Source organism: Crotalus tigris, unplaced genomic scaffold, assembly GCF_016545835.1.
Source record: "Crotalus tigris isolate CLP2741 ecotype Arizona unplaced genomic scaffold, ASM1654583v1 scf7180000021260.452406, whole genome shotgun sequence".
Taxonomy (NCBI): domain Eukaryota; kingdom Metazoa; phylum Chordata; class Lepidosauria; order Squamata; family Viperidae; genus Crotalus; species Crotalus tigris.
This window is the reverse complement of record NW_024098422.1, coordinates 290,747-306,316: the sequence shown is the minus strand read 5'-3', so window position 1 is coordinate 306,316 and position 15,570 is coordinate 290,747. Positions and strand designations below refer to the sequence as shown.

At 39.2% G+C, this 15,570-nt stretch overlaps 1 protein-coding gene across 11 annotated transcripts in view; it reads right to left on the bottom strand.

The window, feature by feature from the left end:
• The window catches only part of SCN8A (sodium voltage-gated channel alpha subunit 8), a 139,280-nt gene that overhangs the window by 103,795 nt on the left and 19,915 nt on the right, over window positions 1-15,570 (bottom strand). For 10 of the 11 annotated variants that reach the window (XM_039369817.1, XM_039369813.1, XM_039369820.1 and 7 more), the window contains exon 2: window positions 3,664-3,993. In XM_039369817.1, the coding sequence (XP_039225751.1) occupies window positions 3,664-3,939 (276 nt within the window). In that variant the 5' untranslated portion in view covers window positions 3,940-3,993. Of the gene's footprint in view, window positions 1-3,663; window positions 4,094-15,570 lie in introns of those variants that run through there. The other variant, XM_039369816.1, reaches the window with a different exon arrangement.

Here is a 15,570-nt window from a genome sequence, read left to right as displayed (position 1 = left end):
ATGGAAATTTAAAATCCCATAAATGCCAGTTGCCACAAATATACATGGCACTCTTTTCTTTTTCTTACTGCTCCTTTTATATAATTTTTGCATCATATTTCAAGAATCTTCCAATTGGCAGTCATTTCTTCTTATTTTACCTTACAATGGACACGGATTATTTTAGGAAGAAAGAAAAAGAATTTCTTTTTTGTTTATGGGGATCAAAGGGCCAAAGAAATCTTGCTTTGTTTCAGGAAAGTGAAACATTGCATTTTCCTGATGAATTTTATATGCTTTTTACTTGAATTTGCAAATATCTTCTTGTTTAGAGAATGGATGGATTAAAAAAAACCCAAATAATTATAGTAGCAAAGATTGTATGGTCTTCAAAAACATGATTAAAAACAAAGAAGAAAAGTAATTAATGATAACTTTTCAGCCATGCTCTGCCCATTCCATAATGTTTCTGCATTAATCTGGTACAAAAAAAAATATGAAATAGAGATTATGGTTCAACTAAAAATTGAAGTTATTTTTCTAAGAAAGGCCTAATATAGAAACAAAAAGAAAATATTTTTCATATCCGTCAAAACCCTCTGCAGAGAATAAATAAATGGCATGACTATCAAAATCTCAAAAGTGATGGAACAGTGGCATGTAATGCGTACAATGATTTTTTTATTTAATGTGTGTGGGTGTGCATTCACATTGCTTGGTTTATCACAGTTTGTCTTCAGTTTTCATAAAAGCCACTGGGCACTATTAATTGGTTCAAGGCTTTTATGGCCTTGCTTTGAACCTTTTGGAAGCATTTGCCCAAAGTCTATTCACTGATATCTTCTATTTATTCAATACTTACCATATTTATTTATTGCTCTAGTCTCTCGCCTTCCTTTTGGTTCACCAATTCTAGAGTGCAGCTTTCAGCACGCTGTAAATAACTGCCAGTGGCCTCTTAGCTCACTTCTAAGCCAAGACTACTCCATACTCAACACAGAATGTGCATTATGTATATATTTTATAGGAAGATTTTGAGGCAAAGCCTTCTCAAGATCTTTTCACTGTCAGCTCCCTTTTGGTCTGCTTAGGTCCTAGGATGTTTTGAAGAGCTTTAGTTGGCTTGTGTGTTATGCTGATTCGATGTGGTTGTCGTGGTGAGTTGGCGGTTTCTGAGATATTCTTGATGAATGGCAGTGTAATTCTTTTTAGGGCTTGTGTTGTTTGTGTTGTGTGAATGGTCAGGGACTTTTTGATAAAGTTCTGTGCCTATCCATTTTGTTGGAATATGTTGTATAGATGCTCTGTTTTCTTTTTCTGCTGTTCCAGGTTGCTGCAGTGTGTTTGGGCTTGTCTAAATATAGTCTTTACACAGCTTTTCTTGTGGCAGGTTGGCTGTTTCTCTAAAAAGAAAAGTCCTAAGCAGACCAAATGACCCAACAACCCCAGAAGAAAAAAATAGGAGTCATTTACAATATACAGTGTAGGGACTGCAACAACCACTATGTAGGACAAACAGGCAGAAGACTGACAGAACGCATCCACAAACACCAACTAGCAGTCAGAAGACATGATGAAAACTCTTTAATTTCACAACATATGGATAGACTCAACCATAGTTTCAATTGGGAAAATGTGACCTTCCTAGACCAAGCCAAACCCCCAAACGCCAGGGAATTTCTAGAAGCCTGGCTCTCTGACAAATCAGCCCTCAATAGACACATGAACATTAACAACATCTATAGATTATACAAAAGAGATTATCACCCAGCCCAAAAATGACAAAAAGACCCAAGCACCTCTCCACCAGCAATCAGCACCCAGATCGGCTTAGATTAACACCAAGGTTAATATCAGACCAAGAATCAAGAAAACCAAACCCCAATCAAGAAACTGCCAAAGAAGCCAGCAGCAAACAGCACAACCAAAGAATTACCAAGACCACCTCCACCAACATTGACAGGACAAGACACCAGAATATAAACCGACAGCAAACCACACTCCTTACTAGCACTGATGATGTTATCTAGTTTGGGTAATGAAATATCTGCAAGAAAACAAGCAAGCTCAGAGAGCACCAAGGACCCCTCACTAACCATATATACTCTGGAACTCAGCCTTCAGATCTCCAATAATAAAAATCCAAAATACGCCCAAGGGCATCAACTGAGGAAGTGGGAGCAGAGTGAAAGAGGCTCCTATTCATGATATTGTAAGATACAAACTTGTGAGAAATTGGCAAACATATGTAAGAAAGCATCCTTTACGATGCAATTCTTAGTTCTCACATAGATGCACTGCAAATGATCACAAAACACAAATAGACAGGTCAGATAAAAAGTTAGAAGATATTTTACTCAGGCTGAACCTGACTTAGGGTTAATCTTGGTTAGGTTTTTTTTTCTGTGCACACTGTGTAAATCCAGCCTGTAGGGATAGTTTGTAATTCAATGTACAAAACCAGAAAATGTGTTATTCAGTCTCCAAGTTAGGCATGAGAGGTAAACATAGCCAAGTATCTGGAACAAACAAAAAATAAAGGAATGAGATGGGCATTGTCTAGTAGAAGTGTAAGATGCTAGAATCAAGAGCCTGGAAGCCATGTGAAGAGAGATAAGCACTCAAGATTCCTACATCTTAAACTGATTATTTGTATTGCCCCCTGATAATCATAGATATTACCTAAGATTTAAATGACCTTTGAAATAAGAAACAGGACTGACTCATGTAGAAATCTGAGCAGTGCATGGGCAATGGTATTAATCCTAATCCTAGTAGTAATTTCCTCGGTCTGCTTAGCAGTCTCTAGAAAGGCTGGAGCATCTGCAGTTGCCACCAGACAAATAAGCCCTGTCTGTCATTATTCATATAACGATATCATTTATATGCTGACAAAAATCTGGTTTTCCGCTTAGAATCCCTAATGCTGGAACTTGGTTTCATTTGTATGCATCCAGTGGAAAAAAAAGAAAAGAAATTCCACTCATGTCATTCTTTTTAGCCAATTTATACTCTAGCCTGACATTATATGGATTATATACTTCCATATAGGTGAGAGGCTGAATCTTTGTTTCCATATTGCTATCCGATTCACCTCTGTTCCGCATATTTTCCTAAGAAAGGAAAGAAGTTAGACTGTAATATTTAACAGCTGCAATTCCTATTTCCAAAAAAAGGAGTCAATATCATTGTTTTTCCCAGAAAATTTTGGGGTGTCTCCTGGTACTTCTGTACCTATTTGCATATTTGCAAATATAACTGAACTACTAGCTACATCCTATTTTCCTCTGGGAATATAAGCACTGGTATGAAGTGGTTATCTTGATTTAGATGGACCATTTGCTAATAAAAGTCAATCTTCTTCTCACTCTCATTTGCCATCTTTCTTGGAGGTTTTACTGCCTCCCCACTAAATCTTCCGACTCACACAATGACATAAACTATGTGGTAGTTTTGAAAAACTCAGTTGCCCAGCAATTGCTCCTTTAACTTTCCCCCTCTTTCTTTTTCCTCCGATCCCTCAACAACCCAAAGACAAGGTACATTTTTGCAAAGGCCATACAGATGTCGTTTTTCTGCCCCCCCCCCCCCGCCTTTCATGTGAAGACTCCGTCCACCCAAACCTGTAACTCCTTTGACCATTTGAAGGCTGATTTTAACATAGCTGGTTGTTTGCTGACTCACTTTCTGCGTCATATAGTAAGGGTCAAAGTCCTCCAATGGCACAGCAACCAAGCCTTTGGGGATATCCCCGTAGATGAAAGGCAAACTCTTCCCAGCCTCCAGGTCACTGTTTGGTTTTGGTTTGTTCTCTTCATCGTCATCTCTGTGACTGCTGTCTTGCTTAGGACGCTTCTTTTTCTTGTCTTCTTCAATGCGCTTCTCAATGTTAGCCAGAGATTCCGCAGTGAAAGGCCTAAAACTGTCAGGGCCTGGTGGTGCAAGCAACCGCCCTGCCATCTTTTCATCCTGCAGAAGCTTGTTCAGTTATGTTGCACCCAGGGTAGGTCAACTCTGAATGGGAGAGCACAAAAGAAAAAGAAAAAAAAACCATAAATCAGTTATCAACATCAGGGTTGGCGGGATAGTTGGGAACTTCCCTAGGAAATAATTAATCCGGTTGAGCCTTTTCCCCACTGAAGTAGTAGACTGAGAGTCCTTTGAGGTTACAAACAAACAAACATCACTTCTTACATTCCCCAGTGGAGTAATCAGTTTTGTCTATTGTAGCATAAACAATAAAAAAGCATTAAGGCATGCCAAAAATTAGCATCAACTTTCAAGGTCTATGCTTTCCTATGTCATTTGCCTCACTTAACTTTGGGTTCTTCTGGGGACATTTGAGACATTGACCTTACCACAAGTTCCGAGTTCTTCAGACAAAGAATAAATTATTGGGATTACTCCGTTTAATAGTCCATGATCAAAACAGTAAGAAACAGCAGCTTTTATTGCCAGAATTTACTGAGTTTTGTAATGCTCTGATGGCTCTGCCTCTCCTGAAGATTCAGCTCCTCAACCACATATTAATCTGATATTTCTCTTTTTATCCTGTTTCCATTCTGGGCAATTTCATCTCAGTTTGTATTATATGTTCCAACATTTTTCTTTCAATTTCAGATGCTCATACTAAGAAACATAGAAAGTTTTACAAGATTTGAAATGCTAAATCAATGATTTCAAAACAGCATTTTGTCATCTCTTGACTGGACTATTGCAACACATTATAATACAGCGATGTCTTTGAAGAGCATCAATTAAAGCTGGTTGAGAATGCAATGAACCAACTAAGTGCATCCCTGGTTTGCTCAAGTGACACCACTACTGGGAGGGGAGTATTAGTTGCCAGGTTGCTTCTAGGTGCAATTCAAGGTCCTGGTTGTCCTCTTTAAGGCCCTTTGTGGCTCAGAATTTTGCTATCCATGAGACCACTTTCTCTCAATGGGAACTGCCTCTGAATCCCTTCTGAACCCCCTTCGGGGACTATGATGGCATGCCTTTTCCATTACTGCCCGTCCCCTTTGAAATAATGCTCCACCTGAGGTCACATCATTACCAACTCTGTTGGCATTTAAGAAAATCCCTAAAACGTAGCATTTCCAGAAGGACTTGGGGTATAAATAGAATGGTGCATTTCTGTGCTGATTATTACTCAGACTGCCATTTCTTGGCATGATTTTGAATGGAAATATTATTATTACAGGTAGTCCTCAATTTACAACCAATTGTTTAGTGACTGTTCGAAGTTACAAATGGAAAAAAGTAACTTGCAATCGGTACTCACGCTTAGAACCATCGTAGCATCTGCACTATCAAATCCAGGTGCTTAGCAATTGGCATGTACTTACAATGGTTGTTGCATCCCGGGGTCATGTGATCACCATTCATGATTTACCCAGCCAGCTTTCCACAAGCAAAGTTAATGGGGGAAGCTGGATTTGATTAAGGACCACATGATTCACTTAACTGAGTGGTTCACTTAACAACCATGGCAAAAAAGGTCAAAAGTTGGAAACAACTCACTTAACCACTTTGCTTAACAATGGAAATTCTGGTCCCAACTGTGATCGTAAATCGAAGACTTCCTGTATTTGATTTGGCTTATGTTATAACATTGTTTCTATTTTTTTTTTTTTTGTTACAGTATAGTAGGGAACTGCTGTCCCTTTACATAATAAACCAGCCTGATGTGTTCAGGAGTACTTATCTAATCCCTGAGAGGAAAAGAAGGCATTCTCTTAGGTTTTGGGCAAGAAACACTTTTTAGAGTTGGTTTTAGTCCTGGACTGATGGTGAGGGGGTTACCTGAGGCAATGCTGAACATTGAGGAATTATTTTGTTCTAGCGTAGAATTCTGTGATGGTTTGTGTGTGTGAGTGTGCACATGTTATTTTATCTGTTTATAATTCTGTGTGGATCTTTTATCTTTTTCGGCACCTTTAATAAAGTTGATTTTTGTTTAAATGCTGAAGCTGACCAATGGCCTTCTGGCATCCACCTCAGACTGGCTGAGCTACAGATTCCCAAAAGTTTTTAAAGCTTCCCTTCCTGTAGTTTGACCAGATGCAGCCTGAACTAAGCATGACCCATCAAGTGTGCCCCAGAATTTTCATGCCAGATGTCCCAAGATGCTTTCCCCAAAATAATTTAAATGCTTCTATTCCCCACTATTGAGTCAGAACTGAAGGAGCTTCTTGGATTTCAAGGAAAAAATCCAAGAAAGTCCAGTTGCTTTTTGGAAGAGCATCTTTGGGACAACCATGACCTGGATGGCTGAGAATCTCCATAAAGACTTTCATGCCAGATGCTCCGTGGTCCCATTTCAAAGGATTCCCTGAAGGGAAAAAAAAAGATGGAATCCCATTGCTCCATCTGAAAACCAAAGCTCTTCATAAGAATGTGGTTCTTCTCCAAGTCTGCTAAGACAGGCCCCTTTGGCTTTGTATGGAAGAACCCAACCAGCAACAAAAGTGAAGAATTTTCCAAAAAGCTATATCAAAGCAGCATTTTTCCTCAAGCTACTCTGGGAATCAACTCTCTGAAATGTAGCACTAAATGCAAAGATTATCCAAGAGGTATTTGTCCCCAAGTGCACAAAGATTAGCAAGTTCTGAGGGTTTTATTTAAATAAAAAAACATTAATTTTTCTATACCACAAAATGAAATCAAACCAAACAAAAAAAGAAACTGATTATTATTATTACTTTTTAAAAAGCAAGTTTGAATAAAACACCTGGGAGCTGTTTAAAATACAGGTTGTCCTTGACTTACAACAGTTCATTTACTGACCATTCAAAGTTACAACAGCATTGAAAAAGATGACTTATGACCATTTTTCACACCTATGGCCATTGCAGCATTCCCATGGCCATGTGATCCAAATTCAGACGCTTGGCAACTGACTCATATTTATGACGGTCGCAGTATGTGATCCTCTTTTGAGACCTTCTGACAAGCAACGACAATGGGGAAGCCAGGTTCACTTAACAATTTTGTCACTAAATTTACATCTGAAGTGATTCACTTAACAACAGTTAAGTGCAAGAAAGGTCATAAAATGGGCCAAAACTCACTTAACAAATGTTTCATTTAGCAACAGAAATTTTGGGCTCAATTGTCATCATAAGTTGAGGACTACCTGTAAAGGTATAATCCCATTGTATCTAAAATGTCGCTAGGAGTTGAAAACCTTCTTTCCCCGTTGAACCGTCTGTCTGAAATCACATATGGCAATAAGCAAGGCATGAATCTTATTTGCTCTCATTCTCACTTGGCATTTGAACTGACAGATCACACTGACTCTGACTCATACAACTCTAGCATACACCTGCTCTGTACTTGCCTGTGAACACTTTGCAGGTATGAAAGAACCATGAATTGTGAGTATGTTTAGGCTGAAAGCATAGAGTTTTTTTTATTTTAAAACATTAGATATCCACGTGTGCCCTAGGTTGGGGCACATATCATTCTGGGATATATAATTTGCAAAGCCATAGGCTGTCCTAACATGACAGGAATAACTCTTCTCCATTCAAGGAAGAACTAATTTCTCCTCTACCGGTAGCAAATGGCAAAGATGGCAGGGTTTGTCACGTGGTTACTATATTTTTAGTCCTCTCAGCTTCTGTGAAAAAGACTATCGTTTCTCAACTCTTGTCTTTTTTCCCTGTATGATTGTGTATGTTGTGTGCAAGGACTCTGCAGTTATGCAACGGGATCGAATTACACAGCAGATGGACTGAGAGAGAACTTACCCTCTGCTACATAACAGATAACAGAATAAAAGAGTTGGAAGGGACCTTGAAGTTCTTCTAGTCCAGTGGTTCTCACCTTTTTAATGCCACGACCCTCAACCGGTCGTAAGTCGAGGACTACTCAGCTGGTCGTAAGTTGAGGACTACTCAACTGGTGCAGCACTGTTTGCAGACTGGGACTTTTGGCGGGCTCAGCAGGGCAGAGACAGCCTGGACAATTCCTATTGGCTTTTGAAAGCCAATAGAATTAGACTCTATTCAAGAGAGTCTATTCTATTGGCTTTCAAAAGCCAATAGAATAAAAAGGAGTAGCACAGCTAAGGAAAAGGGGGAAAAAATGGCGGACTGCGTTGTTTGGCGACCCCCGTGAAATGGTCATTTGACCCCAAATGGGGTCCCGACCCACAGGTTGAGAACCACTGTTCTAGTCCAACCCCCTGCTTGAGCAGGAGACCATATACCATTTCATTGCCTGGGCTGGTGTGAAAAGGAAAGGAAAAAGATAGTGGCAAAAGTGCCACCCCCCCCCACACCCCACCCATTTCAGACAGTTCTCTCCAGGCTATTGTCTCAGTCTCGTGAGTGAAAAACATCAACTAATCACCTAGAAAGTAATCCACATAAAATAGGTAGATGGGTGTAGTTTAGTTAGTGTAGGTTAACTGTTAAAGTGTTTGCACAACAGTTTTACCCTTTTGGTTTCTTTGAGGAGGACCTTGCTGTGGTTGTTTGCAGCACAGCACAATCTGCCAGTTCAGCCACAGTGGCTTGGCAGTATGAGTGAAGATGGCCATTTGTTCAACAAATTGTGGTTTTGTTGTTTAAAAAATCATACAGAACTTGTTGCAGTGCGCAAACATAGGGTTTAGTTGAAAGAGATCTAGATTTCTATTTCCAAGCAAAAAGATGAAAGTTCTTTGTTCTCCCTTTCAGTAAATAAAAATGATTGATAAAAGGAACCCATTTTCCAGAATCCAGAATCTGTTGACATGCTTGAGAAATATGAATGGCTAGCTGACTTTTTCAGTATTATAGGAGAAATGGCTCCAGAATGAATATCTGGTTGTATTAGCTACATAAGGGAAGGTTCACAGTAGGACTGCTCTTTCAAAAATGCAGCAAAACCTTAATTTGACTCTTTCTGAATAGTAAGTTGCTGCTCTTGGTAAAGTATATTTGACACTTTGATCAGGAAAAAGTGTCAAATATACTTTTACCAAGAGCAGCAACTTACTATTCAGAAAGACTCAAATGAAGGTTTTGGCAATCCTTTTTAATAAGTCCGTCTGGCTAGCAAGGCCAAACCTATCTTCCTTACACCAAATTGAGCAAGTAGCAGTCCTCCAGATATTTTATATATGTGTGTGTGTGTGTGTGCGTGCATGCGCATGCGCATGTATATGTATGTATGTATGTGTATATGTATATGTATGTGTGTGTGTGTGTATGTATGTATGTATGTATGTATGTATGTATGTATGTATATATAAAATAAAATGTGATTATAAAAGATGCTGATTAAATCCAAGGAAAGAAACTTCAAAGGAAAGCAAAGAAACACATATGGTTGAAAGACTATGTCTGGAGAAGTAAGTTTGCATGCAGCAGGGACTGCACTGTGTCCCAACAAAGAGGGCACCGTCCAGGTATGATGTGCTCTCAGACAAAATAAATGCATGAGTCAGAAACAACCCTCCCCCCAAAGTTTATCTGCATCAAATGCCTCTGTCAAGCATGCATGCAGAGACACACTCTTTCTTTGCAGATTGACCCCTTTTCAGGGGAAGCAGGAAGCCTTGGGCTCTGCTCTGTGGCTCCCTTCATGACAGCCAGCAGGCCGAGCATTTTACACTGAAGGAAGAAGGGGAGTGGAGTTCTAGAAGCGGAGCACTGATGCAATGGCACTGCAGCACTGCAGACTGAAATACAACAGAGCACATTGGCTCTGGCACTGAAGGGAGGAATCCAGCTGTTGAGTGGGCAGAAGGTCTGAAGTACAGAAATCTTGATCTTGCTACACACCTTACACAGACAGGGTGATTTCTAAAAACAAATGCAGAGGCGTAGGATATTTTATCCATCCTCTCTTTCAGTCCAAACACGCAGGCATCTTCCCATAAATGAGTGATTCGCAAGGACTTCTTGAATAAAGAAGGATGACTCAATACATTGTTTGAAGTCAATGAACCCCTACAAGGCCAAATCATTATGATGTGGCTATTCCAGCAAGAAGTCAGTCATCATTCCCACTGAGAAATCCAACTTGCTTCCCTGCCTCTCTTATCTATTCTTTACCAGACATACATATTTTTTATTATGGTCACTATCCAGAATCATTCTTCATTAAAATCACCTAAAAAAAAAACATTTAAAAGGAGCTGAGTGTTTTGCTATGTTGATTGGATCAGAGAGATCACCCTCAACCATGAAACAGCTGAAGAGATCTTGGACCTGGCATTTGGCTTAACCCAGTGGTGGCGAACCTATGTACATGTGCCAGAGGTGGCACTCAGAGCCCTTTCTGTGGGCATGTGCACAGTCACCTCCCGCCTCCCCCTGCAGCCCCCTCCTCACCAGCAGCCCCCCAGAGGAGAGTCGCCCCTGGGTGCAGCCCATGCAGAGCAGCGCAGCCAAGGACATGGCAGCCAGGCAGCAAGGACAAGACTCCACCCTCATGCCCCGTCGCGTGGAGATGATGCTGTGGGGTGCAGGCGGAGGGTGTGTCCGCCATGGTGCTGCATGGCCACCTGGGCAATCTGTGGAGGCGGGCCATGGAGGCAGTGGATGGCCCTGTGGGCAGGCAGGGTGGGGGCGAAGCAGGGGTCAGAGCGGTGGCGGGCGGGGGGATGGGGCGGTTTTTGGGCACCCAGTCTCTAAAAGGTTCACCATCACTGGCTTAATCTTTCACAATATTGTCAAATTAAAATCAGAAGAGGAGATAATCTATGCTATCTTGATCTCGTTGGAGAAAATACTGTGCAGTTAAAAATGCAACCATACAGTATACATAAAAATGAGAGAGCCAATTTGGTGTACTAGGTAAGGCACCAGGCTGAAAGCTGGAAGACTAGTTCCACTTTAGGCACAGAGCTATCTGTATGCAATGAAATTTCATTTTAATGTACGCCGATTAGTGTACATGCAAAGTGACAATAAAGTTTCTATTCTATTCTATTCTATTCTATTCTATTCTATTCTATTCTATTCTATTCTATCTGGATAGCCTTGGGCCAATCTCTTTCTTAAAGCCCAAGGTAGCAGGCAATGGCAAACCACTTCTGAAAACCTTGCCAAGAAAACTGTAAGGACTTGTCCAGGAAATCACCAGGTGTCAACACCGACTCAAAGATACAGACAGTTAAAAACATTTAAACATTCCAAAGTCTGAGAGAAAGTTTATTCTGCTGATAGGGAGCTCTGTGATTTCCCCAAATGTACTTGGACATTCAAGTATGAGTGTAACCAAAGCTTTACTTCATTAAATGTTTGCTATTGCTGCAAAAAAGCCAATTTGGTCATTTCTGAAGCGATTTTGACTTTGGTACATTTCTGCTGTAGTTAACAGACAAAAATTGCTAGACCCTTTAACCAATTAATGGTAGTTTGCACTGTTCACATTTAAGTTACTTCCAAATGCTCTCACATATAGAGGAGCTTTCTGTATGGAGATATTGGTCAGTCTTAAAGCTGATTAATTAGTAATGTATTTAATTTTTGAAGTTAAATTTAAACAGATGCTTAATCTACCCCAAGAAAATTTAATCAACCCTACTAAGCATGAAATATGTATTCTGTAAATGATTTGGAGCTTATCCAACTAAACAATGGAGAAAAGCATCTATAGCTCCTGCTATAATGGTTTTGATAGCATCTCACCTTCAGTCTTATAAAACCAGCAGAGTAAGCAGTCCTCATTCCTAGAGAAGGAAGACAGCAAAAGTTTAATAAAGTTAACCAAGTTCTGTTAGACTGTTCTACTACCAAGGATGCATCTGGCTATTATTGTTTTAGCCTTATAATCAGTTCACAAACCCATAAGATACAGAAATCAATAGGGACAAGATAAAATGCATCTATATAACTATAGAGCTTACAGTCTCTAGCCATCAAATTTACTTTAGATTCCTTCCCAACTTAGGACGTGATGTTCCTATTTTCTTTCAGGAGCTGGCTTTCCGAGATGATCTTCAGAACCATAGTTTTCTAGCTTTCAATTTTTCAGAGAAATTAGGATTAGGTTCTAACATGTAGATGGAGGGAAAGTTACAAAATGGCTGGGGAAAAAAACCAACAAGTTGTACAACAACAACAACAACAACAACAAAAAGTTGGAAGGTACCTTAGAGGTCATCTAGTCTAACCCCCTGCTCAGGCAGGAAACCCTATACCCTTTCCAGTGTTGGAGCATTCACAACTTCTGGAGGCAGGTTGTTCCTCTGATTAATTGTTCTAACTGTCAGGAAATTTCTCCTTAGTTCTAAGTTGCTTCTCTCTTTGATTAATTTCCATCCATTGCTGATTGTCCTGCCTTCAGGCGCTTTGGAGAATAGCTTGACTCCTTCTTCTTTGTGGCAGCCCCTGAGATATTGGAACACTGCTATTATGTCACCCCTCGTCCTTCTCTTCGTCAAACTAGACATACCCAATTCCAGCAACCGTTCCTTATATGTTTTAGCCTGATCATCTTTGTTGCTCTTCTTTGTACTCTTTCCTTGTAATGACCAAAACCGGATGTAGTATTCCAGGTTTGGCCTTACCAAGTCATTGTAAAGTGGTATTAACACTTAACATGATCTTGATTCTATCACTCTGTTAATGCAGCCTAGCACTGTGCTGGCTTTTTTGGCAGCTGCAGCACACTGCTGGCTCATATCTAAGTGATTGTCCACTAGGACTCCAAGATCCCTCTCACAGTTACTACTATTCAGCAAGGTACCACCTATAATATACTTATGCATTTGGTTTTTCTTGCCTAAATGTAGAACCTTACTTTTTTCACCATTGAATTTCATTTTGTTAGATAGCACCCAGTGTTCAAGTCTGTCAAGATCCTCCTGTATCTTAAACCTATCTTCTAGAGTGTTAGCTATTCCTGCTAGCTTGTTGTTGTCTGCAAATTTGATGAGTTCCCCATCTATCCCCTCATCCAAATCATTGATGAAGATGCTGAAGAGCACTGGGCCCAGAACAGAGCCCTGGGGCACCCCACTGCACACTTCCCTCCATGTAGATACAGTTCCATTGAGGACCACACACTGAATACGGCCAGCTACAAATCCATCTGGTGGTGATGCTGTCTAACCCACATTTTTCTATCTTATCAAGTAGTAGGTTGTGGTCTAGTTTATTAATGCCATATTTGGATATGTGCAGCCTGAAATACCAAAGGAATTACAAGGCCCTTGAATCCAAAATTCTTTGAGAGAAAACAAAAAATAATTTCTGATCCTCTAATAACATCATTTGGCAGAATGATACTAATCATATTTTAATTAATAAGTTCTCATTTACCTAATAATGAGTCAGACATTATTGAGTCCTTTTCTCCCCACTTCATATAACTGTTGTAATTATCTGATATATTACATCAAATAATTCTACACTACTTTGTTTTGAGAATTATGACTAAAACCAAAGAAAGCTAAAATTATTATTTATTTAAAAAACCCCTCAATAACATTGAACTGAAATATTTGATTTGATGAGGGACAGCATTATATTTTTTCACACATTTGCTTCATTTCTGGGGTCACTTCAGTTGCTTATGGGTGGGAAAAATATTTCAGGTACAATTCTGAGAAAAATAAAATGAGGTTATTTTCTGATATAAAGATTTGCCCAACATGTTTGAATTTTAATTAAGCATGGATATTTCATATTTCATGAACATTGGGTTGGTTTTAACTTTAGGTGATATCCAGAGCTCTGGAAGTCTATTGCTCTATATATTTTTTTTATTATTGAAAAATTTTTAAAGATTTTTACAAAGAACAAAAAGACAACAATAAAAAACAAAACAACCCTCACCCAACCCCTCCCAAACCACCCCCTCCATCCCCCCCCCGAGCTTCCCAGAGCTGAATATAGGCTTAATTAAAATTTTAAAAATCCTAAAAAAATTAAACAACTTATAAAATGATTAACAATAAAATATATATAACAAAAAAAGCATAAGCATAAAAAAAATGCTTAAAAAAGAAGAAAGAAGAAAGAAGAAAAGAGATAAAAAAAAGAAAAAAGAGAAAAAGTGCAATCTATAAAATATCAAAATTTATATACAAGTTATAAAAAAGCTAAATGATATTTTTTTATATCCAATTTGTATTGTGTGAAATTTATCCATTTTTCCCATACGGCAAAAAATTTCTCTTGCGATTGCTCCTTTAAGAAAGCCAAAATCTTTGCCATTTCCACCAGATAAGAAACTTTAAAAAACCACTCTTGCAAGGTAGGCAAAGATTCCTTCTTCCAGTATTGCCCTACTAACAGCCTTGCGGCTGTAATCAAATTTAACATCAATATAACCTCCTTGGCATCACAATCAGTAACAATACCAAGCAAAAACAATTGTGGAGTAAATTTTACCCTCTTTCTAAAATTTCTTTGAATATTCCACCATATCTTAATCCAAAAAGCTTTTATATTTTTACACGACCACCAAATATGATAATAAGTGGTCTATTGCTCTATTTTTATAAAGCCTAAATGGACTGTGTCTAAGTTCATACATAATGCTAAGCTATACTTCATTTAACTGTTTTCTATTGTATAAGCTATAAATTGCTATACAATAACTGGTTGCACACATCATTTTAAGACAAAAATGACCAAACCTTATTCTGGTTTAGTTCTGCATCTAGACCGCCTATTATGTATGTAAGCAACATGCTACTGCAAAAATTATTTCTACCTGCTGTGTATTTTCACCTGGATGATGATTAGTAAAGAAGGAAAACAAAATCCTGAGTTTCCCAAGGTAGCTGTATCAGTAAATCCAGTAACAGAAAAATGATGTCTCCTGAATGTAAGGATATTTTATTAATAGCTCAAACCTAGAAATTAGCCCTTCTGCCCGAGTCTTCTTCGTGAAATGCAGCTAATTTTTCCTATGAACTAAGACACAAAACATGTTTACTCTTCGTCCTCCCTACCCTGATTATATAGTTTGAAGAATCCCAGATTTGTGATGTACCTTAACTTCTATTTTCCATTATGCTGTTTTTCTGAGTCATGTGCAGGAGTTAGCACTGAAACAATATAAAGAAAGATTTCCATCTAACTCTGGACAAACAAAAGTTAAAGAGGTCTCTGCTGCAATGCAATGCAATGTAATGCAATGCAATGCAATGCAATCCTGAGCCCTATTAAAAATGAATAGTTAACCAGGCCTATCTTGTATCTGTCAACCATTCCATTCATTCACCCAACCATTGTTTTGCCAAGAGTATACTTTACTGGAGTTTAAATGGTTACAGAAGTTTAGCGAAGCTGGTTCTGGCATTTTCAAGCGTAGACAATGCAATTAACTTTCCCTTTTCCCTGGCCATCCACCTCCTGTTATCAGCAGATGTCCAATTAAGTGCTGGTATATTGTTTGGGTAACAGGCCTTCAGTTTTGCGGGCTTTTCTACTTTGCAGTCCGATGGGTGATCTTGGCTAACAGGTGCTCCTCATTCCTCAGCTGGCATGCTTAGGTTTCCCTTCCCCTCCATCTCCTCCCTGCATGCCAATCCTCTTCCCTCCCTCATTGCTAATGTCAGGCTGTTGGCTTTGTAAAGCTTGGCTTGGGGGGATGGCAGCCATGACAGTATATTTTGGTATCTCCCAGAACCACCTT